At 48.1% G+C, this 13,791-nt stretch overlaps 1 protein-coding gene and 1 pseudogene across 1 annotated transcript in view; one reads left to right on the top strand and one right to left on the bottom strand.

Annotated features, from left to right (window-relative positions):
• Window positions 1-580: 580 nt before the first annotated feature.
• LOC135366339 (putative nuclease HARBI1) lies at window positions 581-2,503 on the bottom strand (annotated as a pseudogene).
• Window positions 2,504-4,765: 2,262 nt separating this feature from the next.
• Window positions 4,766-13,791, top strand: part of LOC135366338 (retinal-specific phospholipid-transporting ATPase ABCA4-like) — a 74,108-nt gene continuing 65,082 nt past the window's right edge. The window contains exons 1-3 of the mRNA XM_064599009.1: window positions 4,766-4,870; window positions 5,560-5,757; window positions 13,352-13,640. Coding sequence (XP_064455079.1) covers window positions 4,766-4,870; window positions 5,560-5,757; window positions 13,352-13,640 — 592 coding nt within the window. The remainder of the gene's footprint in view (window positions 4,871-5,559; window positions 5,758-13,351; window positions 13,641-13,791) is intronic.

Genomic DNA, 13,791 nt, shown 5'->3' with positions numbered 1-13,791 from the left:
TGGATGCTTGTTTTAACATCCATGGGATGTCCACTCTGACATCATCGGGAGGATTGTGGACGTCCACAGGTAGTCCACATATCCTGGTAAGGATGTCTTGCAGTCATCCCAGGGACATTTATGGTTTACTGGGGACATATAGACACAACAACAAACAACAATACAGCAATTAACTAATATGTAGAGCAAAATGTTGGGGCAACCCAAAAATATTATAACAATCCAAACATAACTATGCATATTAAACATTGCACACTGTCCTTTGTGACATAAGAAATGAACCGCAGTTGAAGCAAACTGTTCAAAACAAAACCCGAACAAAACGTGGACTGAGGAAGCACATATATGCACGCACAAAACACACAAAACTGGGTCTCTTGTAAAGTCAAACATACAGCTTATAAACAGAGTGCTAAGGAACAATGAAGGAAACCTCTGTACATTTCACCAAACCAACTCATCCGTGTTTTTTGCTTTCTACAACAGCGCTGCCATTATCGAGGACGTCATTGCAAGTCTGCCAGGGCCATCCACCAGTGATGACCACGATTATGGTACTGTGGTCCAGGATGTTTGCCTGTAGTTGGGCTGCGTGAAGATGATAACTTTGTCGTGACTTGCGAGGTGGGTGGCACAGGGGATAGTGCCTCTTCACAGCCGTTTGCCGGTGCTGGGAACGGTGCAGAGGAGCAGCCGGCACGAAGCAGTACGCATGCGCGTTCCCAGCGAGCCAGGAGGGACACTAGAGAAAACATAGAGCGCAGTTACTCGGGCCTCCTTGACAAGGACACTGAGACGGCTACAATGGAGCAACGGCTCATTGAGGTCCGCCAGAGAGTTGCTCTCGAGGAGCTTGAGCTATGCCATCTCAGGCAGGAAACAGAGTGTCTCAGGCAGCAGACTGAACTGCTGAGACACAACACAGAGAGGCTGCTGCAGACAAAACTGGAGCTGGAAGTGGAACGTCTTCAGCAGCAGCAATAGCACAAATGCGCACATTTTTAAGTTCTTATTTCTTATCTAGTTGTATTCATTCCCTTGTGACAATGCAGTTGAAGCGAGCTTAATTTGTTCATGACAGTACCCTCATAGCGCTTAATTTGTTTGTTGTTTTATTTGCACATATTTACAGGGGTTGCGACTCTTTAATAGTTGTGGTTCATTATGGCGTCATGTCTGTGTCGTACTCCATTCCAGAGTACTGAGGGAAGAAGCATTATTCTTCTACGTCTCGTACTTGGTGAGATACAAGACCTAGAACACACAGCTGGGATAGTATGAGAAGATGTGTCACAACCCCTTAAAGCTGTACTTGACCTTAGCCTGTGTTAACCTAAATTGTCAGTTGAAGACCTCCAATTCACGCTTAGTACTGTGTTGAGTGATATGTTCCGAAATGTCCACTTACGCTCATGTGAAATGCTGACGTACGATGGCATATCTGTACATGAAGCCATCCTGACGTCCTTCATAACTGGACACCAGCTGGGGGTCGTAATCGGGGTCGTGATCATTGTCGCTGTCTGCCTCCTGCACTTCACTGCCGAAATCTTTGGCTATGTTGTGAAGGGCACAGCATGCCATGATGATAGGACAGGTATGCTTTGTTAGCACTCGCAGCTCGCTGTGAAGGCAGTGGAACCTCCTTTTCAGCTGACCAATTGTCCTGCAATACATACAATAAGGAACAAATATGTACACTGTGCATCTTCCCCGCTGGCATGTGCTGCGGTTCCATCTAGTTTTGCAACGGTGTGCAATTTTGCGCTTACATTGCAGTTTCCATCCTGCATGGAAACATTCATGTATATAGCTCATCATATTATGTATGTACATAACTAACAGGGTAGAGTGCCACGTTTTAGACTGAGTCATTCAATAAACTATTCTTGCTATGTTGTTGCTAAATATCGGTGATATCCTGGACCAACTTACCGCTCTACCAAAGCCCGTGTTGTCGAGTGTGAAGCATTGTACTTCTCTTGTGCTCTGTTTTGGGCCTGGAGAAACGGTGTCATCAGCCAGCGTTTACAGGGGTACCCGCTGTCACCAAGAAGAAGCCGAGTGTGGACTCCAGCTTCCAGCTCCCTCCCAATGGTGCTTTCACGCAGTACCCTAGAGTCATGGGTGGCACCGAGGCCAGTTCGCAACCACATCCAAGATCTTACAGTCAGCACCCGCAATGAGCTGAACATTTATGGCGTGGTAGTTCTTGCGGTTCACGAAAGCCGTCTCGTGTGCTGACGGTGCCTGGATGCGAACATGGGTGCCGTCCACTGTTCCCACAACCCCAGGAAAACTGGCCAGCTGATAAAACTGGTGTTGGGCCCTTGCTACCTCCTCACCTCTTGGCCACCTAAAACATGATTTTAGGAGTCAGGGAAAACAGACAGAACATCAATAGGCATATATGCTTACCGGACGAACTTTCCGACTTTGCACAGCGCTGCAACGACGCGGTGCACTACACGACAGGCTGTTGCTTCGTGCACGTTGACCACATCAGCCGCTGTGATGAGAAAGTTCCCAGTAGCAAGGAACTGCAATGTCAGTAGCACTTGTAACGACGACGGGAGGGACTGGCTCCGACGGGTCGCAGGCTCGATGTCGAGACCAACGAGGGACGTAATGAAAAATATTCCATCCCTCGTAAAGCGGAACCGCCTTTGCAGCTCACCGTCGTCTAGACACTCCAAAGGATTTTCACCGTCTCTGTAGACTCGCTGCCGTGACAACGAGAGCGCGAGAAACAGCCGATGACGGCGTCGCAGCGTCACAACACGATCCATGCGGTCCATGTTAGTGCTAGCGTAAAAGACGGTCGAAGCTGCGTTGAGAGTGCCAGTAGCTTCCTCCGACTGTTTCGGCGCCGCCGTCCTACCTTCCTCATGGCTACGATCCTCAACTTGTTTCGTGCAAGCCACTTTTCCGCTTGAGGACATCACAGAGGAAGGAAAGTGCAGAGGAGTGTCCCGGAGTGTCCTCAAAGTGTTTCGTGCAAACGGGCCCAGTTGAATTAGACCGTGGGTTGCCTGCGAAGGAGTGCAACACGCTTAGATCGTTTTCGTTTATGTCCAGCAATAGACCTCTCTCTGTTTGTAAACAGACGACGTTATAGCGCTCGACAGCGCCAGAAATTTAGTACAACTGAACTTCGCTAGAAGCTAGAGGCGAACAAGGTCGCGCCGGAAAGTCACGGTCTTGAGGGGATTACGATGGTTCTTTAAAGGGACGACTTTCGGTCCTGCTTTTCTTTCAATGGAAGGCAGCAAACAAGTGCCCGTTCGTGGAACCCAGCCCTCCCCTTCCGATTTGTTTCGGTTACAGTCTTTCTACCAATGTCATGATGACGTTTCTCTGGTAGAAGTCTATTTGAACACCTTGCGTCTTACTCCCTGTCGGCACAGAATGGATCAGCTTCATTTCAATGGCAGCGGTTCTTACTTCCTCAATAAAATACTGTCACTCATTGAATATCACGTCTATGGCAAAAAAAAAAAAGAAAAGAAATGTCACGAAGGAACCGGAGGCAAAGCAAGAAAGTTCGTGGACGTGAGTGAAAAGCGATTTAAAAGTAACTTGGAACTTAAGTTACTTTTGCAAAGTTATTTAAAAAAGAAACGAGTTCAAAACAAAAAAAGAGGAACGTAGTTACAGTAACGAGTTACCTCGAACTCTGGCAATTGGGACTTTGAAGCGAGCAACCTGATGACCAATGCGGGTCCCCATTCACGTGAAAAGTTTACCTAAATAGCACATCTAATCGGGCACGTGTAACGGACAGGCATGTGTAAACGGACATGCTGTCCAAGCGCTGGCTGCTATGTTATCGTTATGGCGGGAATGAATCTGCAAACTTACCGATTCATGACTTGACTTTTCGAAGACTTGAAGGGTCGAATTCGTTACGGGCTTTAGAAACATGGAGTGCACTTAGCTTGATATGGCAAAGTGGCAACAATGTGGCGACATGAGGACTGGGTTTCGGTTCGGCGAACTCTTGGCAGTCGTTTTCGTAAGACGGGTACTGTGTGGACGATGCACCTCCTCAATTAACCTGGCCTAATCACGTTGCTGCGTTGCGAATCCTGTGTCTGAATCGTTCTTCTCGTGCACGAAGAGAATATGACGTGTGCGTGCACCAAACAACAAAATAACTCTTGTCTGTCCAGAGATGGTCGTGCACAGCGAGGGGTAGTTGGGCGAGTCGTCGACGTGGTAGCGGATAATAATGCAGCTGACAGTTAATTTTGCGCCGTAACCAGTTACCTCAGTTTATTGTCATGCTCTTACTTCTTGCCGGTAGTGTCGTTTCAGGGTAGAGTGTCGAAGTGTCGTGTCGGGCGTCGTCTACTTGGTCGTTTCGGGGATACTCCCGGATTTTCGTCATTGGGTATCGTGATTGTCCAGTATCGATGTTCAGTCTTGCGCTTCTGTGGCTCTGATAGGTTTGCTGTGGGGTCATTCGAGGGAACCGTTTGGGTGTCGAGAGGCGGGAGGGGTGTGCGAAGGACCTTTCCTTTACAGTTCAGAATGAAGCCTCGGAAAGTAAAATAATCGTCAAAGAGCGGCCACACGGTCCAGTTTGCCCAGAGTTTGTCCTTGAAGGTACCGTTAAAGCACAGGAAATCAAGTATCCCTGGCCCAAAGGTCTTGTTAAATATGTCGCCTGGATCTTCAGTGTTGGGGGTCCAAGGTTATGATGGAAGGGCTATACCGCATGACTTCAGGTTCCCTGTGCAGTAGTAGTAGGGCTGTGATCGCAATGACTTCCAATATCAAGACGGACACCATGGCTATAACGCAGAAGGTGTGGCATGTTATGATGGTACGTCGCTGTCCGTCCATGGTGGTCGTGGTACTCGTGGTGGTAAGATGTGTACCTTCCTCGTTTCTGGTAAAATGGATTCGTCTTCGTCGTCTTTTGCGCTCCGTTTCTACATCTTCCTCTTCTTCCACCACTAAGCGACCAACTGCGAAGCGATCTCCATTTGCGCTCCGAGGGCATCTATTTCGCATTCTTCCAAGACGCTATCAGACATATGTCGCCACAGTTCCCTTAGAAGTCGGCCCAGGACGCACATTCCTCCAGGGCACATTCCTCCAGTCGAGAAGTTTGCCACATCAGTGAGGCCGACAACGGCGAGCCCTTCCACCACCACCATCACCTGCACTGGCTAAAAAGAAGGTAAAACAACAACTTTAATTTTGGCCTAATGAATGTTTTTTTAGAAAAACATCTTCCGAGGAACAGCACTGGAAAGGGTACTGTCTCTGACGACAGTGTTAGAGGTTGCGCATTCCAAGACACACTATCAAGCGGACCTAGACCGGCAAACGAGAAAGTATGTGTGCTGCCGTGGTGTACTCGTAGCGTATATGACAATCACCAACCCCGAAGATGTGGATTCGAGTACTGCTACTGCTAACCTTTGCAATGACGACCTCCTTCTTAGTTCATTCATTCTTCTTATTCACTTGGGGTTCTGTGTGTTCGTCCTTCTGCCTTCCAGCCTCAGAATATAAATTTTTCAACCTGTTCAAGGGGCTCTTCTCCAGTACACCAGGAATTTCATCGCCAGAAGGTATCCCAACGCTGGTGGTGTTGAACCAAAGAAGGAGCCAATTGCAATGGTGTCTAAAAAGGTCAAAAGAGATGCGAGGGCAGAGCGTTGGTGGGCTGGATTTGACCAGGGACTAAGCAATCTTGACGGAGAGAGAGAGCACATGAGTCCAGCCGACTACAAGCCCCGGAGAGTGAGGTGCGGGAAGTTGGTGGCGTGAGCGTTGGAGCGATGGACTGACAAGGCAAAGGATTGAAGCTTAAGGCATAGCCTTTGTTTCGCACTCTCCCACGACCTTCGATAAAAACGCCGGACCCCGTAGCACCATAGGAAAAAAAAAGACTGGGCGGAAAGTGTACCGAAGCGGAGCTTTTTGTACTTGACATTTCTCGTTTTGTAGAGGACGATGGTATTTCTCTACTCGAGTCCCGACCGGCGATGATGGTATGCCACGGAGAGGCGATGACGGTGGCCTATCTCCATGGCTGCGCCAGTGGAACTGAGAAGCGGGTGCTCCAGGCGTGTGTCCATCCTTGTCCTTGTCCACCGGCCGCTACAGCTTCCACGCCGAAGAATAGGCGTAGTTCAAACAACACCGGGAGCAGCCTGTGATGATCTACGGAGAACCGGTGAAAGCAAGACCTCAGCACGACCAATGCAGGGGTTAGCACGTGGGGTTAGCACGATAAACGAAAAGCGGACCTTCGTCTCGTTCTTTGATTCGATTGGTTGGTGATTGCTGACCAGCGGTGTTGGGAGCGGTATCTGGGGAGAAAGGTTCGGGCCCACGGATGGCTTCCTCGCAGGTTTTACCCCCCCCCCCCCCATGCAATGTCTCAAGAGAATTTCTAGTTATCTCCGTTCTGACTTGACGGTTGACATGTCCAAATATATGAGACAGGACGCAAAGCAGGGCTCACCTGTTCACGTTCCCGTACAACCGATGTATTAAGACTATAGAGACGCGTGCAGCACATAACTCTTCCAGAACCTTGCATTCGTACCGCTGTGGCATGTTGCCTGGGCCGCCGCGGCGAAGCTTTTTATGTAGTATCTTTGGATGGATACGGGCATCTTTGAGTTTCCAATTTGCTTCCAAATTTGCAACGTCCAGAAAACGTTTAAAGGCCAGCTCCTGCGGTACTTTGTCTTTTTCAAACTGTAACGATATTTTGGAAGACCGTATCTTTTTTTTTATTTCGTGTTAGCGCCGCGAAGCAACTGTGGCTATGAGCGGCGTACAGACGTGGATAGATTGACAGAGGATAGCAGGAAGGAGTGGGTGACAGGGGAGATAGTATGCGTCCTGGGCCGACTTCAGATGGAACTGTGCCGACTTTCGCCTGGAAAGTCTTCCGAAAACCCAGGGAAAACCTCCCCTGTCAGCACAGGCGGTGACGGGATTCCAACCCGTGTCCCCTCCCAGTCCCTGCGTGGAGAAGCGATCATCCTAACCACTATGCCACGGGAGCTGGTGGAAGACCATATCTAACTGTGTCGGAAACCACACTTCGTTTCCAGAAAATGGTCCCATGCAAATTAACCATGCTGGAGGTCAAACATGGAGGTCGCCATATTTATGGCTGAATTAGGTTTAGGCTGTCTGTACCGCCGACGTAAGTGGTATCAGTGTTCTTCAAGAGATACTGCCCTACCTATGTAGACAAGCCATGAAGGCAGGGAGGGCCTGCTCGATCAACGGGACCTATTGATTGCAGTATTCTCTTTGTTTCTTTTTTTATTATTTGTTGGATGGCTTGCCAACGCCAAAACACGTTGTGCTGTGCGCTTAGGATTGGTACAAATGTGCTCTTCAGTTGCCGGCGTGCAGCTAAGTGGTGAGAGCGCCATGGACGTCACATTTGTTAAGCGAATTGTGCCACGCTCACGTACACTGCATGATTTGCTGCTTACGAAGTCACGCACTATGTCTTTCTTGAATGCATCGCATTTGACATTCCAAGAACAGTACATAATCTTCTTTAAGGGCATTAGAATCCTGTAACCGAGTCGTATTCGGAAATGACGTGGTGTCGTATACACACTGTAGGTACGCACGGAAGAATTACGAATGAATAACAACTCTAGCGGCAGGCTCCTGGTGGACATATTTGACAAAATTATACATTGTAGACAGAATGCAAGCACCAGACACCGGAACAAACAAGACACATGTGGGCACACATGGTGAGAGCTTAAGAGCAGGATAAAATGGAAGAAGGAACAAATAAAAGCGTAATACATTGCGCAGTACACAGTGAAAGTATTATTGTCGGGGATATCTTTGCGTCTCACTTCCGCTAGTTCACAAGACCAATGGAGTCAGGCCACAGACATTAATCGACCACTACAAAAAGATTACGATGAGTTGGTTGCATACCTCATGTCATTATTACATCTGGATCTGGATATTGGTTTCAGCAGCCAGGTGACTTCTAGTATCAATGAAAATTCCCCACATTCCACATATACTATAGTTTCATACATATAACCCGTAATTTTATCGCCATAAAGAGAGACTATTGAACTGCCTGACTGATCTGCGTAATGCTTATCACTGAACACGGAAATTGCAAGATCCACGGTGCAGTTGAGGTGTTCTATGGTCAGTCTTATGACCAAAATGAAGTCAACCCCTTTAATCTTTCCCTGACATTTCATATACGAGGGGTGCTCAAGTCAAACTGGAACTTTTCATGTTTTCCAAAAGTAAACTGAACTTACAGGGGAGAAATTAGTTTTATTTTTCGACGTAATTTCCAGCTGCACTAATGCACTTGTCGTAGCGTTTCACGAGTGCTTGGGTGTCAGCAGCGTAGAAATCCTAACCGGCTCGTAGCAGCCATGATGGGACCGCATTTTTGACCTCGACGTCGCAGCTGAAGTGGCGTCCCCCAATGAACGCATTCAGTGGCTGTAGCAGATGGAAATCGCTGGGGATGAGGTCTGGACTGTAAGCAACTCCCAGCAAGTCCATGGAATGCGCGTGTCGTGAGATGGAGAGGTGTGCGGGCGTGCTTTGTCCTGTAGGAGGAGGCCTCCTTTGGTGATGAAGCCCCGCCGTTTTTGCCTCACCGCCTTATGTACATCCCTGAGAACCTGATAACAATATGCAGTATTGATGGTGGTACCACTGGGCAGAAAATCAATATGAACAACGCCAGACTTGTCCCAGAAAACCGTGGACATGATCTTACCCGCAGACGGGTGCTTCGAAAATTCTTGGGAGCTGGCGAGTCCAGATGCTTCCCCTGTTTTGATGCTCGTTTAGACTCAGGAGTGAACTGGTGCACCAACGTTTTATCGCACGTGATAATCCTATCAAGGAACGGCTGTCCCTCATTGCTGAAACGGTGCCTTAGCTCTTGGGAGATTTCCAGTCTTCTCTGCCGGTCAAACACCGGGTGCTGTCTCGGGACCCAACGGCATAGGCAATAGGCTACCCCCTGTCGTGACTTGTCCTACATCTTATTTTTCCTTCTTCTTGCATAGCTATTCATAGCTTCCATTCATTCGATACAATTTATTATAAACCACAACATTTTCTCAAAAGCGTCGTCCCAAACGACCTTCAAAATTCAGTAATTATTCCGATTCGCTAAGCTCTGTGCGTGCGCTGCTTTCATGCTATGACAGCAAGAATCACCTCGTCAAGCGAGTACGAGCGCTTGCGACCCAACTTTGTTCCCGAGGCTTTTCAATCTGTCTCTGCTGGGTCCCCAGCCACACTGGGATCCCGGGGAATGAACGAGCCGACCGTGAGGCTCGGCGAGCGTTGGCACAAGAGGAGTCAGTTCTACCCTACCAAGGCATCCTGCCAGTGTTAAAGAGAGCTGTCTACACACAGTGGCAGCAGGAGTGGGACATGGAAGAAAATAACAAGTTACACCTCACACAGCCACACGTCCCCCCCCCCCCCGCATCGTACTGAACACATCAACAGATCATCCGAAGTTCTTTACGCGAGATTGAGGATTGGGCACACATGGCTCACGCATCACCACCTACTCAGAGGTCAGGATCCGCCAGCTTGTGCGCACTGCGGTGACAGCTTGACTGTCTTGCACGTACTGGCATCCTGCCCTCACTTCGAACACCAACGCCAGCAGTATTTCACCGCATTCTACAGATACCATGTCCCACTCCACCCAGCCCTTCTACTGGGTGACGCTCCTCTTGTGACGTTTGATAATGTCATCCAATTTTTGACCACGTGTGGATTACATAGTCAGATGCAGATGTTAAGTATTGCTCCGCTTGTATCTAATATCACCGAATTCCTCATGTAAATATCTCATCCTGAATCACCTCATCGCTCACACTTGTAGATACTCACTTGTTATCGTCCGCCAAGCACGTAAGCCTGTTCACCCTCCTCTCTTTCTTATCCTGGTCAATCTCATCGCTCATACCTGTAGATAGCTTTTAACTACCACACACTCTCACATCATCTCTCCCATAAGCATCTCTCACACTCACCGTAGTTTTGGCGCTCTATGGCCTTTGTTGCCTTTGTGCCATTAAAACCATAATCTCTCTCTCTCCAAAGCGTCGTGAATGAAAGTAGATCATGGCAGAAACTACTTTCCTCTACATAGGGAACTTTTTTAAATGTTTGCTCCTTCTCCACTCGTTAGCTCTAAGAATACCGCACGGGGCTGCTGTCCCCTGCATCTCTATTGCACAGGGAAGACGTTTTCCTCGCATTCTTAGACATAGCGTTTTTTTATTTGTCCCTGGGCGCTACTCTCTTACTGTTCGGCGTTAGGTCTACTACTGAACAGCACTTGATCCCCTGTCAGACTAATGCTGGCGTTTCTGCGAGGTCCTTTCTAGACCTTCTCACGTTTTATCTCAACTCCACAGTCTTCCTCTTCAACGACCCTGTCCTGACGCAGTCAAAAGACATGTGCGTAAATATCCTCCATTCCTTCCAAACTAAAAAAAAATATTTATGTGCGCTGAACATAGCCTCAGAGACATGCTCGCCTAGAATCATCATCGTGCGCTGATAAGCCGGTATGTTGACGACATGTTTATGTTGACGTCTTCTCAGAGGTATCCCCACTGGCTCAGTCTACTTGCCAGTAGTTAATTTTTACAAGTCAGATGTCGGTGCACGGCTCCCTTAAGTTCATGGGTCCCTTAGCTAGTTAACAATGTAACCTGTCATGCCAAAGGTCTCCTCTGTTGGGAGTGCGACCGCCTGATGGAATGACTGTATGATGATAATGGAACATCAGTGAGGAACCTATAAAGGACACGGCCTGTGGCTTTCGAGTTCCTATCGCCATATGGCAACGAGCTCGCCTGACTTTCCGTGAACATAAGATGACGACAATAGGGTTTCACTTCTGATGCACGTGTATCTCATTGAAAAATGACATTCTCCATACTAAGACGTACAGCGCAACAAACCAGCCAACGACAACAATAACACAAACACATTAGAAACTGGAACAGTTAAATACTGTGAGAAACCTTTCTTTGTCATTACTTTTGTGTTTGTTTGTTTCAATTAACGTATCCCCGCACCCGCGACACAACTACCTCTTACTCGTGTTGTATTATCTCATGTAAAACAACGATAGCATCTTAGCAACCTAACATATCACATTACTTCTGCAGCGCCACACTACAACAGTGCTACTTCGTTTCGCAGTCAGCAGTGTACCTCTTTCTTTGTTCTGCCTTTATATTGCCTCATTGGAAGAAGAAGAAGAAGAAGATGAAGGAGACCGTTCCATTCCATGTTCTGACTGATCGGAGCTTGCTCCGTGTTTCGAACCATCATCGGACCATCAGTCCCTTCATAACAAAGTAGGTGCATTCGTATTTTTTTACCCGAACATATGCGCCTGACTTACAGCCAGGTATACACTCCAACAATATACCGAACGGATAAAATACGGCAACGGGACTGGGTACAACTCGTACTATGGGAACATGCTGCACGAACCTAACCTAACCTAACTATAACGTAGGTTATTTGACCCCTGCCGCGTCCCTGTCATTGTCACTGGTAGAAGTGTCGTTACCGTAGTTTAGCCGACACAACTAGCAATGTTTCAGAGTGAGAACACCTGTCTGTATGGCGTTGGGTTCCGCAGACAAATTACGTGAATGGCGTTGAGACACTGAGCTTATCGCATTTGCTTAATATGCTTTATTAGCACGTCCTATACAAACAAAATATAGTGCCAGAGAGGTGGTATATGTTGATGGCGTTACAACTATATACTGTCGTGGTGGCGTTACTGTCCGTATGCTTGACGTACGCTTGGATCCTTATGTACGCAGGCTTTTACACTGGGTATGAGTACAGATATTTGCGTGCCCAAGGTTTGGGCACATTAGAGCGTTTTAGTGCATCGTACGCAGAGGCGATTATGTACGCAACAGATAGCTTTGCTTGTTCTGCGCAGTGCGCGAAGGCCTCTTTCTATTATGGGCATGCGCAGAGACATCAACGCTATCCCTTTCGTACGCAAAGGCGATAGCGTACGAATTACGAAAACTCCCTATTGGTTAAGGTGAACTGTACAACGGCATTTTCCGCTCCCACGGACGCGGCATTTTGCGAAAGTCTTATTTCTATAGGTGACAATTATTCGCAACTCTTGCGACAACAAACGAGTTCTGCAACAACCCGCAACTTTATGTGCATAAATTGAGCGTTTTTTGCCTACGGCGTCTTGCCATTTGAGATGGAAAGCATAGCATGCATGTTTTGCTATCAGTGGCCTTTCTCCAGTGAAAAAAAAGCTACACAGGCTACGCTTGACCGAAGCCGAGAAATTCGTATCACGTGAGATGCCAAGCCGCTGAAACGCTTTTTGATTTTGATACAGGAGTAACAACGGATACTACTGGATTACGCCTTCGAAGTCGACAGACGCAAACTTTGCCGCTTGAGATTCCTGGACGTTTAGAGCAAGGCTGCTTATGCAGTTTGATGACAATATTTTCCTCTACGCGTATTGAACACCAGCATTACAGGAGCGGATTTTAACCACAGCTCGCCGCGCATTGAAAAAAACACCCTTTCCTAAAAAACAGAGGTAGAAGGAAGGAACTGTAGCTGGTCTACTAGGACCATGCTGCGCCTAAGAGGGCGCGGTGCTCTGTTGCAGTAGTGCCACCAATTAGATAGTAAAAAAGTGGCAGTTCCTGACATTGGGAGAGGGAAGGTGTGGACCCAGCCGAAGCCGGAAGCGTTAAGCTGTGTCAGTGTGATCGCTTTCTACCATACCGGTATTCCAGTTTGTGCCATTTTTTTGCCATATTTTGTGCCATTTTGTATGGCACAAAATAGGCTCCGCCTCTCATTTTCAACAAATCGGGGGCGAGAACGTGTCATCCAGGATGATGGTCGGCTAGAAGCGTGCTATGTGGTGAAGTTCATTTTTAAGAGTGTGGCGACGGGGGTGCGACAGGGGCAGCCGCCCCCGCCGACCTCGTCAGAGAGGGCGCCGAACGGCAAGCCCTGGCAGGTTGGTTGGACAGCATAAAGTAGGAACGAAAATAATTTGAATTTACGGCCTCGGCAGTGTAAACGGGAGTTTTCCTTTCTTTGTTTACGAGGCCTCTGACGACAGTGAGGCTGTGTGTGTCTGCGCGGGGGAGAAGGAGCTTCAGGATTTGCCCTGGCCCGGGCGCAAACTCCCCTCCCCCGCGACGGCTGTGGGTGCCCCTTAACGAGAGGATTCACTCCAACGACGCGCTGTGTTGCCTGCAGGAGCAATGGATAACAGTACTTGCCTCACTTTCATTCTTGTATGGTGCAGGACATGGGATGCCTAACACAGATCCGGATTATGCTCTGGAAAAACATTTGGATTCAAACCATTCTGCGTCACCCGTGCCTAACTGCTGTGGAGATCGTCTTTGCGTTGCTGTTTACGATCGCGCTTCTAAAAGCTGCCTACTGGCCAGGCACTGGAGGGGCATCCTACGCTCCTGCAAAGGTTCATCCGCCTGTGGTTCCCCCTGTGCTTGCGAAATTGCGGCTCGTGTACGGACCGTCGTCTCCATATGCTGCTTTTGTGGTATCGAATGCCTTTCCAGATTTGGAGGGTAGGTATCACGTTGCTCTAATATTCGACGGGATGGAAAGCTTGATATAATATTTCCAGCATTTACCGTGGCATATAGAGTGGGAGAGACACGCGTCAATGATGATGATGATGATGATGATTGGATTTTTCTGGCGCAAAAGCAGCAATGG

The sequence above is a fragment of the Ornithodoros turicata genome, chromosome 8 (assembly GCF_037126465.1).
Source record: "Ornithodoros turicata isolate Travis chromosome 8, ASM3712646v1, whole genome shotgun sequence".
NCBI classification, from domain to species: Eukaryota; Metazoa; Arthropoda; class Arachnida; order Ixodida; family Argasidae; genus Ornithodoros; species Ornithodoros turicata.
This window is presented reverse-complemented; position numbering and strand designations above follow the sequence as displayed.